General features: G+C 35.2%; 1 protein-coding gene across 3 annotated transcripts in view; it reads left to right on the forward strand.

Moving 5' to 3' along the window:
• CCDC73 (coiled-coil domain containing 73) overlaps positions 1-25,121 on the forward strand; it is a 78,853-nt gene that overhangs the window by 20,215 nt on the left and 33,517 nt on the right. For 2 of the 3 annotated variants that reach the window (XM_074918214.1, XM_074918215.1), the window contains exons 3-8: positions 1,281-1,427; positions 13,037-13,108; positions 16,076-16,147; positions 16,932-16,967; positions 18,638-18,712; positions 20,753-20,791. In XM_074918214.1, the coding sequence (XP_074774315.1) occupies positions 1,296-1,427; positions 13,037-13,108; positions 16,076-16,147; positions 16,932-16,967; positions 18,638-18,712; positions 20,753-20,791 (426 nt within the window). In that variant the 5' untranslated portion in view covers positions 1,281-1,295. Of the gene's footprint in view, positions 1-1,277; positions 1,428-13,036; positions 13,109-16,075; positions 16,148-16,931; positions 16,968-18,637; positions 18,713-20,752; positions 20,792-25,121 lie in introns of those variants that run through there. The other variant, XM_074918216.1, reaches the window with a different exon arrangement.

Raw genomic sequence — 25,121 nt, forward strand, 5'->3', positions numbered from 1 at the left:
TGCCCAAAGTGGTACATGTTTGTACACGGTTCTTTTTCAGACTTCTATTTACTGCCTCTTCAGACATAAACATTTTGACACTGACAAAAGAACTTATAGAAATATTTCATATCGGACAGTTCATTATTAATCATATGTTTTAAAATGGAAGACAAAAATGAGCCTGATTATTTTTAAATTTTTTTTTTTAGCAAAGCCGTTATTTTAGTAACTTAGAATAACTTCTGTGGTGGGGCAGCTAAGCAGGGAATCAATCTATTATCCATGACCAAGCAGCTTAAATTTGATCTATGTTAGGGTTTTATTTAGACAACAGCAGAAAAAGTGGTGAGCTCTGATTTGTAGTTGTTATGGCCCCGTGATACAGACCAGGTCTCTGTTCATCCTGCAGGAATTCCTTCCTAAGGGTTCTGTGGCAGTGGCCAGGTCAGTCATAACTCCTGTGCTCTACCCCTACCTCTTTAATTCTTAGTCCAGAAACACCCATGGGGTGTCTCTGGGAAGGGATAGCAATATGTATTCTAGTGGACTGGTGGAAATTCAGTCTCAAATATTAAAAAAATATAATCTGGAAAGCACAGCTGAAATATGTACAGTTGTTATCTTTTTGTAAATCAAATGCTGAGTGTTGTAATCATCTCTGATGTCACTAACAAACATGCTTTGTCCCTACAGAGACACCTGGATCTTATGTTGGCATAAATCCTGGCCTGACAACAGTTGATGTAGCTAGCTTAGAGTACAACATTTTAATACTTGATCTTGTGGGAACAGAACCAGAAAGTTTTCTTGTTAAAAATCAGAAGCAGAAACCCTGAATATTGCCTTTAGTTCATAATTTGAAGGTAGTCTGAAGGTTGTCTTTAAAATTGAGCTGGTGTTGTGATTTTTGAAATCTTGAAGACAGGTGGTTACTTTTTCGTGTAGGCCTAATGTGTTGCAGTATCTTCATGCCAGTGCAGGGCAGTAGCTCTGGAAAAAAAACCCGCACTACTTCCTTTGTCATGCTTATCACAGTCTTTGTTTAAAACTAAAACCATGCCAAAAATGAAGAGGAAAAAGAAATGAATGCAGTGAATTAATGATAAAGCTGTTTGTTTTTTTTTTCTTTTACAGTATCGCACACTAATTTTAAATGAAAATATTGTTAATTGCATAATGGTTATAACTAGTAGTTTTACTCTTTGCAAAAAGAATTTGCTTCCGTATTTTCAGGTTTTGCAGTTTGAATATTCTCTTAAAGATAAACTGGAGAGGAAATACACATTTTTATTTTGCAGAAACAAGTTTGAAGAATGGATGAAGACTTTAAAACACAGGCACTTGACTCTACTCTTCAAAGCCCATCAGAGACATTGCTTTCCATTCGACTGTTGGACTTTAAAACAAGTTTACTGGAGGCAATAGAAGAACTGCGAATAAGAAGGGTAAATGTATTTATATTGGTTTTTAGTGTTTCTTTGTCTTATTTCTGCTTTCTTGTATGTAATCATAGAAAATGTTGCATGAGTATGGGTAAACTTGATGCTGTATTAAGTAATTTGCCAAGTAGGATTTTGTTTTAAGATATCACAGGTTTAGTCAGTGTCTGTATTAAAAATTTCTCTGTAGACAGCACAAAGACAACATAATAACGTACAAAGCTGCTGCAGCTGATCACCAGGCTATTGACAAAAATAATCTGCATTAAACTTTTGTATTTCACTGTAGTTCTTTATGAGCAGGCTTTGATATGAAAAGGAAAGAAGGAGAATCCCAAGTCATTGCCAAGTCCATATAAGTCTTTCTCATTTCATAGATTGATTTACCATTTGTCAGAAGAGCAGTGATTTTTGACTTATTTTTATCTGTTTCCCTGTGCTTTTCAGAACACTGAAGAAGGCAAAGAGCTAGGGTGATAACCGAATGCATTTTATTTCACCATTTTTATATTGCTAAGCTCTAAAGCTAGAGCTGTACAGTAATAGCATATTGAGTATTGGGGTGGAGGTGTTTTGTTTTTGAAATATGAGTTGAATCATCTTGTAGCGCTAAGGTAAAATTGTGTTGTCGAAGGCAACTATATATTTCTGTAGTTAATTTTTTAGTTATATTTTTCTGTGGTTGCTTTTTCAGTTGTGTGTATGTGAACATTTGTTTCTATTTCTCTCCTTAGTGTTTCAAAACTGTTGTGTTTTTTGAAAGACCTAAAGTATATCTTTCTAAATTTCATGTATTTGACCCGTTCAAAAGATATGTATTATTACCTTTAAAATATTAGTATTGATGACATGCTTGATTTATGTTTATTTTGATCTAAGTTAAATGCTATAATATCCTCTCTTTAAAAAACATAAACAAAAGAATGACTGCCATAAAAAAAAAAAAATCCAAAGGTAAAGCTGCGTGATCCTACTTTCTTGGTGCAGTATTGCTGAAATTCAGCACAGTCTGATCCCAAGACTTTTGTTGCAATGGTGGTGTTTAGTCTAGTTTAATTTTGTGTTAAAAAGTAAAGACTGAAGAATTTAACTTTTATAATAATAATAATTGGAGTGTACTTTTCCTTGTAAGATCTGTTAGCTGAATGCTATTTACATTGATAACTTTGCATTTTTAACGAACGTGGTCAGAGCTTAAAATGTTTATAGAGGGCTATGGAGTTTCATCTTTGGGGATTTTTTGTTTTGTTTGTTTTGTGTCTGCTATACTACAGGAGTATGTGACTGTGATTTTATAAAAGGTTGCCTCAGGATAGTGAGCAAACTTTTGGCTTAAAGGTATTTTTAGTTTCAAAATTGATGCTAATGCCATGAGCCAATTCCATAGTTAAGGCATAGCCCTGAATTTCTAAAATGTCTGTGCCTTCCTTCACCACCACCACCCCACCCAAAAAAATATATTTACCTGTTTGTAGTTAGAAATTTAAGTTAAAAAAATGTGAAGCATTTTACAGATAGTCAATTTGAAATCTTAAAGTATCCCTGAATGCATTTTTATTTGCTTTGCTTTAACAATCAGTTCAGGGCTGCTTGCTTAGTATGTTTGAAAACTGGAATGTAAAATATTAATATTTTGAACAAGAGAGTTATAGAATAGTATGGCCATGCCTACCGCCATTCATTTTTATTTTTTAAAGGAGAACTCTGTATGGATGTTCTTTCTTAAAAAAAAAAAAAAAAGGCAAACCCTACAAAAATCCTCTCCTGATTTTAGCTATGATTCTTTTACAGATTCAACCAACATGAGGTTATTCTGTAAATTTATAAGCAACTCTGAGAAAAAGGTAGCGCACAGACTGAAATACAGTGCCATCTCAGAGAATTACAGTACTTGGCTTGCACCGTGGTAACTTTTCCATGGACAAGAGCGAAGCACGTAAACTTAAACTGTATCATCTGCATAAGAGTGAAGTAAAATTTCTGCTGGTCTCTTACAACTTTTGCCACTTCCTTCCCAAGTTGCTTGTGAGGCTCACAGTGGACTGATAGCCTGATGGAGGCGGTATAGCCAGGATAGTGGATTTACTCTCAGTTTTGTCTTTGACCTGTGGCTTGACCTTAGACAAGATATTTTACTTCTGTTCACTTCTGGTTTTCTTCCCATTGTTGGTCTTGCTTGACACTTAGACAGGAGTCTCCTCAGGGCAGGAACTATCATGTATTTTGAGTTTAATAAACTGCCTTGAATGGTTGGTTGTACTGCAGTATAAATTCAAATTAATAAAAATAAATTTGCAGATGAAATTATCTATGCGAAGCTAGACAGATAAAAATTAAACTCAAGGCAGTTAAATATTAACTGTTTTTGAGAGACTTGATACAATCCATAGCTGATACCATAGGAGACTATTTTAAAGTAGAAATTTCATTTTTCCAAATATGCTTATTTAAATAAATGTTTTGAGTTACTTCAAAGCATCTATCTTTTTCACTTTTCACTAAACATCTAGCTAAACTCTCAAAATAAAAATAATTTAGAGGAGTTGCTCATGAGTGACTTGCTATTTTACAGATGAAATCCCAGTTAATGGTAGCTGTGCATGTTTATTCTGGAGAATACATTGCTTAAATTGTTATACCTGATACAGCTTCACGTTATTCCTTTGGTGTTCTTAGAGTCTTTGTTCTTAATATGAATATGTATGTAATTAAAAGCTACAAAAAATTATATTTCTCTTTTCCCTACCCCCCAGGGATTACTTCACACACCAATAGTTTGAATGTCCTTCTATTTTTTTGCCAGTTTAGCTTTAGCACCAACCAGCTCAGTGATTCTTTAGTAGTGGGCATCCCATTCACTTTGTTCCAAAGTCTGTCAGCCTTGCTCTGCTGAGTTCATTTTGTTGAGTAATAAGAGATGATTCTTAAGGGATAAATATAATTAATTTTGACAGTATAAAGTTGCGGCATAGTAGGTGAAATTGGAAGTCTTTAATGCTTTCTGAAGTACAATGCATGTAGGACAACTGACATCAGGTTTAAGGATAATGTTTACAAGATCAAGAAAGCACGTATATGGTGTATTGAATGATGTTCTTTCTTGTCCTAGATACAAAAAACCCATCCTTAGTCAGAAAAGCAAGTAAACATAAGAAATCAAGGAAATTCTTCCTTGCTTCAATAGGAATGTACTCTAATGCCCTGGGGATATGGGTGGTTTTAGTAGCAGTTGGAGCTGTGTAGGTGTTGATTACCTGAACACAAGAAAGATAAATCTCAGTAATGACTTTTAAAATTTTACTAATGTATTTCTTTGGTGCAAAGGATAAGTTTCAGTGACCTGTTTCCATAGCTGAAAACAAGCGCTTGTTGAGGCTCTTTCTGGTGTTAACTGGGGCATCACAAAGTCTGGCTAATACTAGAGATACTGTCATTTGTGCCTTGAGTTTATAAGATTTGATGCTCTTCTGTTCAGTAAAGATTACAAAGAATAGATTTTGCTCTTTTCTCTTTGGACAGTTATGATATGGAACTTGGTAGTGCTTATCTTTTAACTAAAATACTTTTGAAGAAACGGTTTTCCAGCTCTCAAATTTTCTCATATTTCTCACCAGGTAATGTTTTTTTACTATAAAAGGAAACTATGTTGTATTAAAGAACATTAGAATTAGAAAGGGCATAAAAACATTTTCTGTGTTCAAGTAAATATTTTAATATAGGATTATTTAAATATTTCCTTTTAGAACCCTGGAATCTCCTCATCCCTGAATTTTGTAAATTGAAGCCATATTGACATCAATAGTTACCATCCTACTGTTCACTGTGAAGCACTATAGAAAACTTCTCCCTTGCTTGAGCCAAAGCAGTATGTTGACATAGCAGATGGTCTTAAAATCAGTCACCAGAGCGGGGAGGAGGGGTCTGATTTGCCAGGGAATTTCCTACCTGTGCTCACAGCACAGGAATGCAGGGTCTCAAGTCTTCTGGAATCAGTTCCGTGTTGTGAACAGGAATATTCTTTAAAGGCTAGTTGGTCCTGTCATTTTGCTGTTATTGACTGTAGTCTTCTTCCCTGCCTGTAATGCTTTTTTCCCCCTCTTTCTTTTCCCTGTTTTCCTAGCTCCTGTCCCTGTCTTCTGCCTTCTGTTTGATGTAAATTAGGCCTCCTTTTTGTGCTTACCCACTTCCATGCTGATGGATGAGCAGTCATTGAGAAAGAAAATATGAGAAGAATATTTACTTATTTGCTAAAAGAGACAAACCTGAATCATGTCTGTTGTTATTATGCAGACATGATGGCTCTCACAACACCTCACCTTGTGTTGTTTCTGGTTGCTGTAGCTCACCCTAGTGCTACAGAGCTGTATGAACTCTTCCTTTCAGATTTAAGCAAGTTTATCTCAATTCCTCTTACTCTACCTTTGTTGTGATTTGACTATCCTAATTCAAGTTCCCCAGCACAGTGGTCTATTTCTAGGTTTTCTTAGAGGGAGGATGTGAAGGAGTTTTGCTCACCCTTAACTACTCTGTCCCATTCCCAAGGGACCTGGACAGGCTGGAGAGGGGGGACTGTGTGAACCTCATGAAGTTCAACAAGGCCAAGGGCAAGGGGGCAATCCCAAGCACAAATAGAGGCTGGGTGATGAGTGGATGGAGAGCAGGACTTGGGGGTATCAGTGGATGGAAAACTGCCTGTGAGCCAGCAATGTGTGCTTGCAGCTCAGAAAGCCACCCGTGTGCTGGGCTGCACCCAGAGCCGTGTGGGCAGCGGGGCGAGGGAGGGGATTCTTCTCCTCTGCTCCTCTCTCATGAGCCCCTCTCCTGCAGTGCTGTGTCCAGCTCTGGGGTCTCAACATAAGAAGCACACGGACCTGCTTGAGTGGGTCCAGAGGAGGCCACGAAGTTGATCAGGGGGCTGGAGCATCTCCCTTGTGACGACAGGCTGAGAGAGTTGGGGTTTCAGCCTGGAGAAGGCTCCAGGGAGACCTTATACTGGCCTCCCAGTACTTAGAGGGCTACAGGCAAGCTGGAGAGGGACTCTGTATCAGGGAGTGTAGGGACAGGATGAGGGCTTACCGTTTTAAACTGAAAGAGAGCAGATTTACATTAGCTATAAGGAAGAAATTCTTCCCTGTGAGGGGGGTGAGGCCCTGGCACAGGCTGCCCAGAGAAGCTGTGGCTGCCCCCTCCCTGGAAGGGTTCAAGGCCAGGTTGGACGGGGCTTTGGGCAACCTGGGCTGGTGGAAGGTGGCCCTGCCCATGGCAGGGGGGTTGGGACTAGATGGTCTTTAAGGTCCCTTCCAGCCCAAACCATTCTGTGATTCCATGATTCCTAAAATGTAGTTCTGCTTTCTGGCACCTGTGAAGGGGTTTGTACTGCACAGCGTAGCACTGTATAGCACATTGTGGAGTATAGCCCATACCTGAGTGAGTCTGGAACGGAACGGAAGAGATGTACGTAATTGTGCTGAGGTAACTCGTCTGTTTAGCAGTGTTTCACAGATATAATGGGCAAGTGAAGTTCAGTGTTGAGATGAAAATTGAATGTTGCAGTATACCTTAGTATTTGGAAATGTCACTTGGGCCCAAAAGGCAAATTGCTTTTTGATGTATGAAGTGAAGAAAGTTGATGAAACCATAAACTTCCTTACCAGAAGGAGCAAAGCAGAAGGACTAAACTTGAGTTATTAGTGGTATTACAATATTGGTGGACATGCCAGTTGTGATCATAACAGTAATATTAGTTGTCCTGTATCTAGGCCTAAAAAAACCCAGAAGCATTACAATAGACCTAAAGCTAAACCTTGTTGGAGGCTTGTTCTACAGAAGAACCACCTACACATGTGTGGAATAGCAGAGAAGTTAAAAAGGGCATCAGAGGCACCTGCTGTAGCTGTATAGGCAGCTCTGTGGAAACAGTAATATACAGTGACCAAGAAACGTGAGGCTGAATGAAACTTTTGCATAAATATATATATATATATATTTATTTTTTTTTTTAATTAGAGATCTTAGTTTTAAGTTATTTTCAGGCTGTTACGTAGGATGAGCATAGAATCATGAAAGGAAGAAATGTTTTAATATTGTATTTTGAAGTTTCTATTCATGAGGACAATTACTATTTTAGAAAGTAAGACAAATATTTTCTAGAAATAAAGGATACTAGGGAAATGAAAGATTTTGGTGAGATTTATTGCAAGCAACAATTCTAACTGCTAACAGATAATAAGAATGGTGAAGAGCTTGATTTCATTTTCTTGAAGGACAGAGTTAAAAGGAAATTCAGGGTGGGAGGAGAAAAAATGATAACACAGAATAGAAATGTGGGTGGCTTTTTTTTGTTTGTTACCTAGAAGCTGGCAAACAAGACACCACTAACGCAGTCTGTGAGGAAACAGAACAAAAAAATCCTAACAGAGCTGGATTTTCTGCTTAAGTGTAAATTTAGGGTAGTTTTTAGCAGAATGACAGAAACAAGGAAAGCTGGATATTTAAAAAAGAGGGGAAAGTAACTGTGTGATTCTAAAATAATAAGCTGTACTGAAGTTTATGGATTTCATGACTGTGACATACACAACATTGTTACTCAAGTCAGTAAGGAGCATGTTGGCTTGCAACTTCTGGGTCAGCAAATAATGCAGCTTTTGATTAGTAAGTGATTACGTGAAGTTGGAGGGAAGAGCATTGTAAGTATCAGTGTAAGCATTTAAAGGAATATATTTCAATAGATGAGATTTATTTAAATATAGAGCACTTACAGCCTATGCAGTTGAATCAAGAACAGAGCAATGAAAGATTTCCAAAGGAAAAGAGGTGGCTGGAATACATTTCTGGTTCTCTGCTTCTGGAAAGGGGGAGTTTTTAGGATACATCCCAAATATATCGTTACTAAAGGTTTTGGTTAACTCTTGTAACTACTAAGATCCAAACATATTGTATCAGGAACTAAAGTTTGAATAAAACTGTTATAAATATTTTCCTTTAACATTTGTCCTGGAAACAAAACTGAAGAAGGTTATTCTTGCAGTCTACTAAAAGTTGTGCTCGACTGTTTCATACCATAATTAGAACTTCATGAACTAAACAATCAGCAGCTGTAGTTTCTATGAGTACTGTTTGATTGACCTGCATGAGAAATTGGATGTGCAATTTTGTAGGAGGTAGATTATGAGTTTGAAAAAGATAATAAAAGTACCTAGCAGCAGTTTTGGCTGCTTGGACATGAGCCAGCTGTACTCTGTTCCTAAATCTGTTCAGGGTCAAGAATCGAGGGGCTTGACCAATCCACAGCCCATCTTGTAAAACTACAGCCTGAAGCAAACACTTTAAAGAAGGCTTGACACTTTCTAAAGGTTATAACGAGTAAATAAACCATCAAATTACTCCTCTTTTATTGTTATGGTAGTCTTTTTTATAAAAACACTTAAATCCATGTAGTCCTAAGGCATCTAATAAAAAATGAACACTTTAAAGGTTTTGTGGTTTTTTGATACCTCATCAAAGTTATATACAATATTATTCTCCTAAGTATAACAAAAATGTTTTTGTCTTATTAAACAGCTGGTGGAACTTCAAAAAAAAAAGTTCTTCGCACAAGTTTTAAAAGCTTTCAATTCAAAATGGGTAAACTATAAATGTCCTTTGAAAGAAGTAAAAATGATGGATAAGGCTTATAATTGTTAGCGAATTCACATGAGAACATTTTTATCATGTAATTGTCATTCTCAGTTTAAGTATTTATGATGTTTATTTTTTTCAACAGTAGTTACATATATACACATTTTTGATAGCTTCCAGATTTTCCTTTATAATTTGGGAGTGAGTTGGAGGAGTGTTGTTCACTTAGAACTTTTGTTCTTATCCCCTCAAAGCAAAGGGCTCGCTTAAACTGGAATTTAATGCAGTTTGCAAATTTGTGTTACTGTATTGATTTAGTTAGAAGTGCTCAGTATGGATATGGGAGTTAACAATTATAAATGTCTTAAATTTTAACATGTTCTTTCTTAGAACAATTGTAAAACTAAGTACACAAAAATATATTTCTGTATTTTCTTTTCAGTGTCCTCATTAGGATCTAAAATATACTTTTTAAAATTGAAATGATGTATATGCTTGATTACAAATAGTCTGCCAGTTCCATTGTTTATAAAATATTTTTGTTGTTTTGTACTAAAATTACTTTTTTTTTATATATACCCCAAATTGGTTTCATTTAGGTTTAAGTGTTGTGTTTCGGGAAGCCCAGTCTATTTTAACTGAAGTTGTCAAGAATTTGTAATGCTAATATCTGCTACGTTGCCCCCTTTAAAATACTACATTCTTTTCCCTTTATTTGATGGTTAGTTTAATATGGGTAGATACTTGTTGATCTTCAACAACCACTGAAATGAGTGATCTATTTGACATAAATTTTACCAAGGTCCAAATCACAGTGCGCATGTTAATTTTTATTTTAATCTATTACCCCTTTACCTTCATAGCTTCTAATGCTACTTGCAGTTTGGAGTTTGTTTTCTAGATGCTGTAAAGTTCAGCTTTTGGCTTATAACAAATACACCAAACTAGTTGAGTTTACAGAGAAAAGGAGAGACAGTTATATGCATAGAAGCTGAAGAACTGCAGTAATCAGTGTGATTAGTTTGCATGTTTTCAGAATATATACTTGAAAAATTAGGTAGCATGTTATGAAAAAGCGTATTGGGACTCAGTCGTGCTGGCACTTGAAGTATTCTGGGGGCAGTTATACTTTCTGTCCATCAAGTTGATCTAAGTCCATCCTGCGTTTCCTGTGGTAACATGTTACTGTTGCTTCTGTTGCACTGGCACAGATTCTTGGGTTTCTCGAGGCTAGATCTGTGCACGGGATCAAAATTCTCTGAAAATACCCTTATATATGCTAGTGCCTGCACAGGAGAGGGGTAGAAATATGTAGTCTGGAGTTAGGGAAGTATACTACTGCAGTGCTTATTGATATAGTTTAGGAACAATTTATATGGTGTGTTTTAGGGTCAGATTTTATAATCCTTACTTCTTACAATTTCGAACAAGGCTTTTGCTAATAATATATCATTTTAATAGCATTTGTTGCTTAATGACATAAATTTCCTAAGATCGCACTTCTATGAGAAGCTGTAAGTCAACCTCATTTGTTTTTATCGCTCTAGAGAACTTAGGGCGGTGTATTCTATTCCAGTATTTACAGATTATGATCAGAAAACAAATTAATTGCAACTCTGAAGTACTATTTGTTAAGGCAGAACTGGGAAGCATTGATAATCTTTTCAATTATCTTTATTTTTTTTTTACTGTAATACATATGAAATCTTTAGGTCTCTTCTACATCTATATTCTACTGTTACATATCAGAGTAGAAAAGCTAAACAACTTTTCTCTGTTTCTGTGAGCCAAATTTTAATTTTAAATATATATTTAATACTTTATATGTAAAATTCACAAGGCATGTTCTTAGATCCTACAAGTATCTCTTGAAATGTTTAGAAGTAGCCTCCTGTGCACAGAAGTGTGTGTTATTTCTGTCCACACATGTGCCTGTAAACTGCCTGTTAATCAAGGAAGTCAGTTTTGACCCTAAAACCTATAAAAGATGTCAATGTCAAAAACCTATTTTAAATCACCTTGGGACATATTTTGCCATTTTATTTCTATTGATAGTACAGTGGGGCTATGGATCAAACATTATACTAAGTGAGAAACCGTTGCACTGTGAAACCTTCTTTAAAACAGTTTTGCACAAACTGTTGAAGTGTTGTAAATATCCTTGTATCAAAAACTTGGAGCCCTCATTTGTACTGGGTTTAGGAAAGAATTGTATTTCTTACAGATACAACATATTATTCTTTGTAAATTTTGTATATGTCTTAAAGATACAACATTTATTCTTTGTAGCCAAAACATTTGTCTTATTTGCTTCACTGTGGGAGGAGGAAGAACCTCAGTTTTGCTTTTTCACAGTTTCAGAAAATTTATTACTTCATCCAGAGGTGATTTTTTTTTTTTTTTTTTTTTTCCTCTCATGTTAAGTAATAGTTGTTCATGGTATTGCAATTCAGTAGAATTTTACTTAAAACCCAATACCAAGAAAATAATCTTTGAAGCCTGTTTTTAATTTTTTACTAGAGATATCCATAAATGGGTTTGGTTTTTGGTTTGGGTTTGGGGTTTTTTTTTTGAGTTGTAACCATTTCCCTGAGGATCAACAGTCTGGGGTGTTGGGTATGAGTCATTTCAGGAGTGCTTATTTTTTCATCAGTTTAGAATGCAGGTTTTAAACTGAGTGGGGAAGTTGAACTCAAAAAAGCATGAAGGTGCACATAATGTATCTAAATACAGTAATCCAGAGTTCAAGTATTGGGAGTACTCTTACCCTCACACAGTCAGTTTGGCCCTTGTTGGAGTGTGTCCAACACAAGACCTCAATAAAAGTGACTGGTGCACCAATTCATCAAAGAGAAGTCTGTCTTACCTTCTGAAGCTCGGAGCAACACATTAGTGTAGCTCTCTAGGTCTTTAAATGATATTCATTATTTTGACTGTATGCAATAACAGGACAGTGGTGCATTGCTTATGACATGCATCAAAAGCCTAAATCTCATTCTTGCAAGAAGCCATGAGTGTTTGTAAGGGCACCTGTTGTTCTTCCATTTTTGATTGCAGTGATGAAAATTTGACTCTAACACCAGAATGCTTCAGGAAAATTCCCATTAATTTTTAGCATTTCTGACTATCAGCAGATCTCACTTATTATCACAGTAATAGTTTGATTCTTGACATAGTGCTTCTGCAAGAACAGGAGATGTAATGCACCTACTAGTGCATCTTCTGGATTATGAGGGAAACTTTGGACTTTGTTAGTGTTGTTCTTGAATTTTCTGGTAGCTCATCTTATCAAAAATATGTGTTGATTATCCATGACTTCTGTTTAACTTCTTTCTTTGGTGTAGTAGGTCAGGAGCCTTCTTGGCACAGAAGATTATGATAAATATTTCTTTTTTTTCATAACAGAAGTAATTGCTGACACAAACTTTCCAGTTGTCCAGGGAGATGTCAGCAAGACTAAAGGCTCAATGCTTTGAGTGGAATAATTGAGATGTACCAAAGATTCTGACTCATTAACCATGATTATCTGTATCACTGACTAACAATTGATTCTTGAAGCGTTTATTGCAGCTTGCTGAATTTCTCCTCAGTATTTTAACTCAGTTCATTGGAATATTCAATAATTTCTCAACTGTGAAACCAAGTCTCGTTCATTCCCTTTGAGCCTGGTTTTGTTGTAAGATGCAGAAGAGAATATGTTTGAAGAGGGAACTCTTCCTGCTAATTTAAATAGATATAATCCTAGTTCCTAATCTTCTGCTGTGCATTTCAGTCCAAGTTATTTATTCTGCAAATTTTCTGACCAAAACAGCTGAACTCATCATATTTTACCACATCCAGAGAGCTTTTGTTTCCTTTTTTGCTGAGCGGTGTGTAGGCATATACTGGTTTGTGTACTGGACTGTAAAGGAAGAAGAGTGTGAATATACAATTTATGTTGGTGTTTGATTTGCAGATACTGTCTTACATAAACTTATCTTTTTTTTTTTTTTAACTAGGAAACAGAGATTAATTATGAAGAACAAATAAGTAAAATTGTTGTAGAGAAACAGGAACTTGAATGGCAGAAGGTAACTTTGCTTCATGGTTTTAGTGTTTTAACTGCTGTGATTTAATTTTAATAAAATATTAATATGGATTTTGATTTGGTACAATTCCCCTTTTTAAGGGTATTGTCATTTCTAATAGTAGAATGTGGTAGCCAGTAGTTTATTGTCTAGTCATGAACTTCTGTAGCTCTTATCTTGATTTGCATTGTGCCCAACCTAGAAGTCTGATTAACAAGAGTACTCTCATATTTGGCATGACTGGCAATCTTCAGTCGAAAGGGATGTAAATATTGAAGCAATATTTAGCTTAACATAAGGGATGTTGACACGTTAGTGTGGGGAAGCTACATAGCAGCTTCTCTGTATTATGCTTGGCTTTGGCAAGTGCAAGTACCAGTGCAGTTGTAGAAACAACTCCACTTGCAACGTTCTGTCGGTGACAGTTTTTCAAAAAAATTCTTTTAAACAGAAGCTTATAGGTTAGACATACTCAAAAGTGGTTTGTCAGCTTTTAAAGACTCAGAATGAAGTTTTTAGTAAAATAAGTCTAACATTCTTCTTAGGGTTAGGGCTCCTGAGGTTATGCTTTCATAGGAAATCCATTCCCTTCTCTAATACAATCAAACCTATGACCCCTGTCACTAGGTCACAAGATAAAAGGCTTCACTCTGTATATTTTACGATCACAGAAAAAACAATAATTTCAGCTCTATCCTTGATCTTGGGTTATTTAACATCTTAGTAGTAAAGGAAGACTATTTCATCTTGGAATCCATCCTAACCATCTTAAATTAATAATCCTAACTATGTGCACTTTTTTCCTGAAAGATATATATGTGCACACAGAAACAGGAAACATTTTATATTTGTGAAAGCAATGCTTTCAATTTGCCCTTCTTTGCTTTTCTTAACCTAGTACTGCAGTTCTTAATAATTTGGGTTCAAAAGGTATGATTTCCATTCATTCTGAGACCTTAACAGCAATTACTGTTCATAAAAAGATGGGACTTACAGGCAGTCAGATGAACTCTCTTTTTTTCCTGCACTTTGCATTTAACACTGGCACAGGGCAAACCTAATGTAAGCAATGAGTTGTAGATTTTAAGAACTTCATGTGAGCACATACAGAGCTCTGGAACTTCAAAGGAACAAGCTAATATGAGTTTCCAATTCTGGATTTTCCAGTAAGATGAAAATGCTAAGTATGACATTTAAATTGAATTTGGGACCTGTTGGTTTCGAAATGCAGAATCATACTGACCTCAAGAGTAGTTCGGTACGTAGACAGCTTCCCCTGGCTTATCAAAGGTTCTGGAATATTCTTGCATTTAGAAACATCCCTTTCAGTCAACATTTCTGTGATTCAGCATATATTTTATTTTACCTTAAATTTAGAAAACTATTTTAAAACAAAAACATGAGCTAAGTTTCTGGTTTAATATTACAATTTGAAAGCAAATCTTTGTCCACATTTTATGAATACTGTTGCTGCTCTCGAAAAAAATATGCTAAAGTGGGGAAAAAGAGAATAACTGGAGAAAATATTCCTTTAAATCTAGAGAGTACTTACTATAACATCATAATATCAAAGGTGATTTTGCTTATATTTAGAAAAGTAACTGTTCTTCGCTATCCCTGCACCATGCATATATGGCATGTATGAAAAATCTAAATTCCAAAGCTGAATTTCTGAGAAAGTTATATATACAAATTTTATTTAATAGGCTTGACTGCAGGGCATGTTAGGAAACATTGGTAGAAACTTCCCAGTCTCTTATTTAGAGTAATATACATCACTTGAATATACAGTACAAGGAAGACTGGTTTATTATGAAAACACCAGTAATTCTTTTTTCCAGTTATGAATGACATCAGTGACAAAATTGTATAAGAGATGACTGTTTTGTGAAACCAAATTTATATCTACATAACTTATTATATAATATTGGCTTGCATTCCTATAATCTAAACAAGTGTCATCTTAATTTGACAGTACTGTGGATATAAAATTTTATTCCTGTGGTGAGTAGGAATACTCCACGAAGGATAGTAGATTTGTTGTCACTGCAGCACTGTTTCTGGTTCTCTAGCATGCTTGGTATGCCCTTTACCCACTAGAGAACCTGTCTTTGAACACAGTTCTTAGTGGCAACTTGAGGAACACATTCCTCAAGACTTTTGTTTTCACATTTTTTAATATTCATTCATGTAGTATGTATTGTTTGTTAGATGCAAATCAAAACTTTCTCTATCTTTCTTACAATGAAACAAATGATTGATTCATGTTCTCCCAGTCATTCTTTCTAATAGACTCAATTTATATTTATTTTTGTGCCGTCATTACTTAATAATTTCCTACTTCACATTAATATTTCCAGCTTGCAGAGTGTAGTATTAGTCTATGACATTATTATATGAAATAATAACCCAAAAAAGTACATATTTAACTCTTTTTTGTTTGTTTTTATGGATAAGAGTAAAGCCAGGTGGTAGGATGATAAAAATCTTACACTGTCACCTTACACTTAGTCTTTTCTGCCCTCCTTCAGCTCTTTCATGTTGTTTGTTAAATGACTAAAAACAGAATAAGAGACTGTTATTTGTAGTGAGACTGTATTTTTAATGGAGATTAAAATTTATTATAACTACCAGCAACCATGTCAAGATGCTGTCTTAATATGGCAGTGGGTGTTGGATTGCTTCTGCAGGTTGATAGGATGGGTAAGAGTTGCTTATAAAAGTCCTTGCAACAACAAATCTGAATTCCAGAGGTGAGAATTGTTACCTGTTATGAAATAAAGAGAAGGCGCTACCAAATAGATGATTACCAGTTAACAAAGGACTCTTAGTCTTCAGGTTTTGTTTTTAATCAGTCATGTCTTGCTAAAAATATGTATCAAGGAATCAGGTTTTTTTCTTGAAATACTGTATGCATGGTTTGCTGTAAGATAATATTTAAAATGCCCTATTGTTTTTTCACATGAGCAGGAAACTCTGCAGCATCAGACAGACACACTGCACCAACGAAACAAAGAAGCTATGGCATCTTTTAAAAAACAGGTAGCAAAATAAGGCCTTCTGCCTTTGACAATGAGATTTTAAAATATGATGGCACAGTCGCAAGTTATTAGTTGGTATTAAAATATTTTTCTGTTGCATAGAAAATGTTAGAATATACAGCTCATAGAAATCAGGTCTTTTTCTTTCTTCCAGATACAGTATAATGCTTGTATTTTGACAGTGCTTCCCAGTAAGCGACCCTTCCTGGGATTTTTAATTTTTATTTTTCAAAAATTTGCTAGAGAAGATAATGCTTCTTTTAATCTGCTTTGTTGGGTTTTTCCTCCCCCTCTCTCTAAGATGGTATGTCCTCTGCAAGATTAGATTCACAAACCATGGCAAAAGATCTGCCACATAACTTACTCTGTTCAACACTTGAAAGTGTGTTTCAGTCTTTCAAATCAGGATTGTGTTTTTTTTTCCCCGTAATATATATTCAACAAGTATGAGCGCTGAAAGAACTTGCAGAGAACAGTCAGAGGAACTGAAGCTGTTGCACATGGTGATGAAGAGTTTATCACTAATGCTGCATCACAGTCATAGCACATAACAAAGAAACTGACAAGCAATTAGGTTTTTCTTTCTTGAAAAAATAATCTGTGCTTCAGAAGCTTGTTGGATGTGACTTTATGGTTACTACAGTTAAAGAAAAAAAAATCCAGGAAGTGTACTATGCAGGGTAATATAACTATATTGTCTTGTCAAGTTGCATGAATAAAATTAATCCCATGTGCTGTATTGATTGGTTTGGTTTTGTTTTGTTTTTATGCTACTGACGATCAAGTTACAGGCAAGGATGTTTGCCATGGAAGAAGAAAAGGTACTCAGTTGTTGTAAAGGTTACAATTATTTGTCATGCAGTAAAGAACATAAGCAAATGATAATGCTGTATAATTTATTGAACATGTTCTAAGTCTAAGTATATTACAATTACATTCTTTTTGTTCTAAGTCTAAACTAAGTATATTACAATTAAATTCCTTTTCTTGCTATGGCCTTTGCAAAAGAAATTTCTTTATAAAATTTGTTACTTTTTTTTGTTTATAGCCTGTAGAATGTTAATTACTTATGAAATGTCACTTTAAAATTTGCTTATGCTAAAAATCAGTTGGGGAAAAAGAATGTTAGTTCTTGAAGCTTTTGAAGCTATACAAAATTTGCTTTGTTTTGGGGGTTTGGGTCAAATTGTCATAATCCTTTTCCACTACTAGTGAAAAAATTTCTAACTGCTTTAATAAAACCAATTTTAATAGGGCTTTTATTGATTTTTACCTGAGCTGGTTTCCTAAAGAACTTGAACTAAACTAGAGTAAGATCTACTTAAGCTTGAATTTGAGATTTTTGTCAACTAGAAGAGTTTTTATACCAAGATGAATGCCTGTTTCCTCTTCTGAATAAAATATTTGCGTTTAGTATACTAGGAGCTTGTTTCAAACAGTGAAGTCCCTGAATGTCTCCATGTGGACACTATTGCTTCACTTAAATTTCCCAGTGATTAAGAGTGGATGAATGTGCTATATCTTTCATAAGAACTTGCACACAAATTTGCAAGCAGGTGAAATTACTTTGATATCCTTTCAAACCCAACTTGGTTTGCTACATGTATATTATCTGGTTATTTTCTTGCTTGTATTTGGAGTTTTTTCTTATTAAGACATCCTGTTTGTCCACACATATCTACATAGTAGTGTCTGATTTGTATTCTCGATGACAGCTACTCAGAATTATATTGTATGCTGATTTTTTTTCTCTAAATACTTCCAATAATTTATACCAAAGTAATTTAAGAATTAAGCTCTAATTTTTCAGGACAGAGTTTGAATACAAAGATCAACTTTTGCTCCAATTTACATTATATTTACTTATACTTACTGAGATGGTTTCAGGAGATTGCACAGCCAGCACTAAGTTAGAAACAACTGGAACAAACAGATGTGGTTGAATGGGTGTATTTGTTTTTCCTGGCCTATTCTCTGATTTCTAGATTCTGCTTTACATTGTATTGATTGCTGCCTGTGCTTCTTACCTGATTTAATTCCACTGAAGTCCTTTGACTTCAGTGTGTGCGTGTATATATATACACACATGTGTATATATATGAAAATATAAAACATGCTTGCATGTATTTAGTGGTAGCAGATTCAGTTCAATATTTGTGGATTGGAAAGGCTGAGAGCTGTTTCTGTGAAGACCCTGCTACAGCAGATAAGACAATGGATTTGCCTAATACTGTCTTTGTTGTTTAGTATCTTTGTTCTAAATTAAAGTTATTAATTCTGCCTTTGTCAGGCTTGTCTATCCCACTTTTCTTTTTATAGCAATATATATGTACGTTTAAAAATTATTTAGCTGAACTTTCACCTGTTCTCACCAGTTAATTGTTCTGTCATTACGGAGTATTGCTTTATTTTTGTAACATTCTTATTGATAAATTCTTGTTGTAAAAGCATTTATTCTGCCCAAATCCTGAAGTACAGCTTTTGTTGAAAGGGAAAATATCAACTTGCTGTAGAAACAAAAGAAAAAGAAATTGAAGGACTGAAAGAAGCATTAAAAGCCTTACAGGTAAACTATTCTTTTTGTTAAAGAACTTTCCTTGGTATGCAAGGGTTTTGGTTTTAGTCACTGTCAAGAAAATAGTTGTTTGTAAGAGTTTCTTCAAGACCTTCTCATTTAATCTTTCTAGTACATGTACACCTCACTTTCAAACACTGAATTTCTGTTCTAGTCTTCAGTGTCAAGACTGCTTTAAGTTAGCCTTTCAGCTAAAGTTCTTCCAGAAGATTTGCGGACTCAATAAAAGTCCAAATAGTGTGTGAAATGTCCTTCCTTTCCATTTCCATAGTGTTCCTCTTTCTTTCTTCTCTTGTCTTTTATTTCTCACCTGTCTGGAAACTCTGGTTTTGCACTCCTAAACAGAAGCAAGCATTCACACTGGTCTTCCAACTTACAGTTCTACCTGTGGTTTCTAGTATTTTTCATTGTTTCACAAGGAGGTTTCTTTTTAATCCGTGGCTTTCCAATGCCTGTTTTTCAGTAAAAGTACAATTGTTGGATAAACACACAATTGACTCTGGTGCCACTTGGTGCTAGTTTTGTATTGTGTTTTATATTGTTACATGGTGTTGGAGCAGTTGTGGCTGCGATTCACAGTTACTAGAAACAAAGGAAGACATAGGGACGTAGCTAGTATTTGGTTTTCTTTTTAAAGACCAAGGCAGATATGTTGAAGATGAATTAAAAGAGTAGAACTCGACATAGAAGAGAATTAGCATCATAATACATTGCCAGGTTTCAGGTATTGCCAGGAACTAATTATTTTTCTACTCAGAACTGAGTGGGATAATAATTAATTCTATTGAAAACAAAATGTTTATAATGATTCTGCAACGTTTGGTTCTTATTAACATTCTCTTATAATGGGGTGCATTTACTTTGTATCAGACTGCTTAATCATTTAGTTTAATCATTTAGGAGCAAAAGAAATTTCTTCCCATGGCTGGCCTTCTGTGCAGTAGCTGTAAGGATTTTGTCACCTTGTTCAAACCTTGGCATAACACAGATGATGTAGATATCTCTCCGTGGTCTGCTGAACGCAACATGTGTGGACAGCAAGAGTAATGAAAGATTTCACTGGCCTTTTTTTTTTTTTAATAAGATAAAAACAGAAATTTCAAAAAAACCTTAACATTAAATGTTTAATGTTCACAGATAACACTTGTGTAGCAGTATAGTTCAGATCTAGGGAATTCTGCTGTGACTTGAGGAAGCAGGAGGTCACAATGAACTTGTGGACCCCAAAAAATTGTTTGGAAATTGGACTAAGATAAGAGTGAGGAATTTCTAATTTGGTTCTGTAGTCCTTTCTATCCAGAGAGTCAGAGTTCTACCTTAAAATGATTGTTCTCTAGGCTTAGTTTTTGCCTAGAAATAATATTTTCTGAATAAGATTTACACACACTGGGTTCCTTGACATTTCTCTTTTTCCCTAGACATTATCAATGTTTCGTTAAACATTCTAAGATATAGAGACTAAAGCTCTTGCAATCTTAAGTATTATGCAAATCACAATTCTCTGATGTCAATGGTTTATGAAAAATAGTGTTAATGACTTCAAATGTCAGTCATATTATTAAAGCATGGAAGGCTGGTAAAATATATCTTTATATGACACCATTCGGAATACCTACCTAGAATTTTTTTCCCAACAGGGAACACACTATATTCATCTAGGACTTGAGGGAATACTTTCACTTCTATCTCTGTTTTCTTGTTTATTTCTAAGATCCTATTATACAGACTGTGGCTCATTTACATATTATTTTTATGACACATGTCAGAAAACACAAAACTTTAACAATTTAAAAAACTTATTTAGTAACAAACCGGCGTAAAGTGTTTTTACATAATTTAAATATTGAAGTGAAATTATGTAAAGTGAATCTAATAATAAAAGAAAAAATGTAAACAATTCAAAACCGGTATTACTGTATTGGATTGGCAATAAATGCAATTAAATCTTAGGTATGAGAATACCTAAACATGCAGGTTGTCTTCGGAAAAGTGTAAGTGCAATTTAATGAATACCTGCTTTTTGTTTTACAGATTTCAAAATACACTTTACAAAAGAAACTGAATGAAATGGTAAGAAATTAATAAAAGTAAAAATGTAAGGAACAACGGTTATGAAAAGAGAATGTCAGCTCAGAGTATAATGCAAATACTAACCAGCTCTAATACTTAAATGATGTGTGATAATTTACAAATAACCAAGAGATGACATCAGCTTTGAATCTGAAAAACTTTCAGATACAATGTTTTTAGGTTTTTATGGTGTGATAGCTGCTTTTTAGCATGTGGAATTTTTTCTCTTTGTTCTCTTTATAGATCAGAGATATTTTTTTTAATATGCTGTGGTTTGAATAATGTTATTATATTACCCTTATAGGATCGAGCATATTTGTCTCAAAGAAGTAATAGACAATTCCAAGCAATTCTTAGTTTTGTTTTTAAGAAAAACTGGTAGTGCTTTTCCTTTCACTCTTTTTCACTCCTCAGAATTACTTCATAATGTCAGTTCTCCTGAACAGTTTAGATTTCATCCAGTCCAGCTTACTCCCTTTGACACAGAGAATAAATTTATACAGAGTGACAGCATAGTCACTCTGAACCCTGTTGTCTGTTTTAGGAAGCCAAAGAGTGAGCTGCAGAAACATTGCTAAGCTTGATTGAATAAATGCTGTGAAAATTCTGCTGCTGTTCAACTGGAAAGAATAAAGATAATATTGTCAGACCATTACAAACTGTGATTTTAATTAAGAAGCTCAAAAAACTAGGGTCCAGTTTAGCTTTAAGTACCATGACATTTGTACTGAAAGTCATCTTCAACGCTACAGTGGTTTTACACAAAATATGGTGAAATTGAATAATGTGCCCTCTGACCTGGCAGATAAGGCTACAAGTTAAAGATCAAAGGCAACATAAAACGTGTTTTTTCTTACTTCACTTTTAACTTGTATTTATTCTTAAAATACATCTGATCTAAAAATGGGTTTAAAATATACAAAATTATTGAACTTTTAGGTAATTTCACGTATTACCTTTCTTTCATAACTTGCAAGCTCAGTCTTCCATATGAACGAGAATATTTAAATCACAACACTTTTCTATAAGCTGGAAGTGCATCTGTGCTGCTTAAACAAGTATCTTCCTTTCTTATGTTTATAAACTTTTCACTAATTGATTACCTGAATATTTCGAAAATATCAGGGTACTGGGACTTAGATACAGAGTATGGTTATTAAAAATGCAGTTGAGTGGGGGACAAGATATTAGAAATCCTCTTTTGCATGTAGCACGAAGCATAGCCTGTATGGCTTGGCCGTGTTTATAGAAGGTGCTCTGATATGAAATGATGAAAACAAAAAACCACAAGGTCAACAGAAGTGAATTCTTTCCTACAACCTAATGTGGTAGCGGGCTAATACAGTTTTAGACCAGATCAAATTCTACCCACCTGGCTCCTTGAGTAGTTGCACTGAAATAAATGGTATGTTCTAGGGATCAAAGTAGTAGTAGCCCATGTAGAGTCTCAGTCAGTTATCACAAATGGCAAAGTGTTTAAAAGTAAAATGGATGAAATTCCAAACCATTCATTTATCTGAGACCCATTTCTGTTTCAATTTTAAGTTTGTTAAAGACAGATTAGATCATGCTCTGCCTAGTGTTTTGAAAGTAAGCAGATGTGCTGTTTAGTTTATATCAGGCACCTTAGAAACCCTGCTAGTCAGTAAAGTAGCTTTTGTATGTGCTGGGGATTGAGTGTGCCATATTGATGTAGCATTTTATCCTGGTTTTGGTCTTTTAATTCTGATCTTTTAGTCTAGAATATACACAGTGTTAATATTTTGCATATACACCGTATTTTAGCATGTCATCCGGTTAAGTTTATGTGAAATTTGTAGCACTGATATAATTCTTATGATATATGCTAGAATTTAGAAATAGTGGAAGGTTTTGTTTGACATTGAAAGACTGTATAGAGACATAGAAATAAAGGATTTATTTTTCTTCCATCTTTCCTTTGTTTCCACAATGAAAGCGTTGATTAACGTGTGCGGTGTAGCCACTTTGCACCTCACTGTGCATGGATAGTAGCATTCATGCAGTCAGGAGGCTACAGGATGATTACTACTCTCTTGATAGAATATGCTTGAGTGTGGGTTCTGTATTCTGTTCTTTTTCTTGCTGCTGAAATAAGAAAATAACTGGAGGAAAATGGCCTCAGTCAGGCCTTGGTTTTCTCCTTCATTAATTTCCTGGCAGGTGATGCAATGTAGAATGCTAGAACTCTCCGAGTGCAGCATCTGATCAAGTGTTTGCATGTTAACTTGCATTATCTGATCCTGGGCATGTCTGAGGGAGTGAGCATTTAGAGTTATTTGTTTTCTGCAGTACCTAAATCTTAAATGTATATCATGGTGCTAGAATATAAAAGAAAAAAAACAAACAGGAATGAGATTAAGGCTAGCGTTGGGTGGCTTAGAGACCAAATCTTGCATGCGGTTTAGAAGAGCAAATTTGGAGTGCAAGATCTCAGTGTAGTCAACGGGGAGACATTACTGTCTATAGGGCAGTGATTCAGTGCACCAATATTAATGAGTAAAGTGGATGGGGTGAGTACCTCTGTGAATGACTGGTAATTAGTCTAGTTTCACTTGCTGGCTGTGTTTATATTGGTAAACTAAATGTTTGTGAGACTATTTAGTGAAGCTGCAGTCAAGTGATATGAAACGGTCTAGGTTCATTAAACTCTACCGCTCTTCAAAAAAGAGGGAAGCTTCCTCCAAATAACTCGCGTTTGTTCCCAGCAGACAGTCTCCTGAACTGTGCCCAGGAACTGCTTACATGAGCGCTACTTGGCATGGGCCAAAATGCATCAGGGATATTTTAACAACAGTATAGGCATTTCCTGAGAGCTTCCCTGCCACCATTTAGTTTTCTCATACAGATGTAGTTGCCAAACGAACAGAAAATTACTTCCTGTAAAATGTTAAATATATTTAATTGTAAAAGCTGGTTTGTTCATAATAATCTAAGAAAGGAATGCTATTTGTATTTCCTCTCCACATTTTTTTAGGAATTTGCCTGTAACTATACTATGTTGTTTAAAAATGCAGTGAGAATGCAGTGATACAGTATAAATGAAAAATAATTATTTTTAAGTAGAAAAATGGTGGGAATTAAAGGAACTATTGTGGAAAAAATTTCCTAGTTTCAAGATTTAATTGGTAACCCTTTGCATAATTTTCACATGATCTTGGCTTAGGTCTCCATGCCATTACATCTCCTTTGTTTCTCTGACACTTTCACCTCCCAATTACCACCTTCTGCTTCACTGAGTAACTCTGACTAGTGACTCAATTTCCAGAATATCTTTGAGATATGAGCAATTCCCTCTTTGTCTTCCTCCAGTCACCTACCTGACCCTGAGCTATTTCTCTGGTCTAGTTCCACCAAGAAATCATTGTGCCTCAACAAACCATATGGCCACAATCAATTCCACTCCCTGTCCCAGCTTATCTTTATTACTGGTGGAGGGCAGGGCAATAATTCCTGTTCTTGCTCTATCAGACTTTAGGAAGAAGAACCGAGATTCTGTGGCTCTTACTCCAACTCCAGGGTCATACCCTCCCTATCCTGCAGTGTCTCCTGGTGTTTCTTGATTGTCTTCTATGGAAGAATATTTTAAGACCTTTTCACTGTGAGCAGAATGACACACTCAGGCTTTTATTTTACTGTGCACTAAGCCTGGAGAGCAGCTTGCCATCAAAAATCAGATTTAGGCAAGTGGTAAGCTCTTAATAAAACTCTTGAGGATATAGCAGACCTGTTCCTTTTCTCATTGGGAAGAGTCCTGGAAAATAACAAAATGTATTTCTACTTTTTCTAGTGAGGAGGAGGGACTAACACTGTCTTGCTGAGGAGAACACTAAGAAAAATCTATATAAAAGAAAGTGCAAAACACCTCAGATCTTGCCACAAGCTGAGTCTCAAATTAGCAATGCCTCCTTGTTCATGGATCTTTTAGAATAAATACACCTGAATGACCATCAGGAAAAACAATTATAATTTTTTCTCTTTTTTTTTCTTTTGTTATGAAATCCACATTCTAGCATTACTTAACCACAGTTTTTCAACAGTTTGCTTATTATTAGGAAAAAGAGAAAGTATATGAACATTCACAACCTACATTCCTTGCAGTGATTCTGTTAGTGGTGGTGTTTCTTTACCAGTGCTTCCATTATGACTTTCCATTTGCTGTAGTGTGTTTAATTTCATACCTTATAAAACATGAGAAATTTGTATTGTATATCCTGTTTTGCTAGCCTTATGTTGGTCATTTCTTTTGATTACTATCAGCTTTTATTATCCTCTGATGCTTGGACATGTATTGCATTTGTTACTGTATGGA

The sequence above is a fragment of the Athene noctua genome, chromosome 14, assembly GCF_965140245.1.
Source record: "Athene noctua chromosome 14, bAthNoc1.hap1.1, whole genome shotgun sequence".
Taxonomy (NCBI): domain Eukaryota; kingdom Metazoa; phylum Chordata; class Aves; order Strigiformes; family Strigidae; genus Athene; species Athene noctua.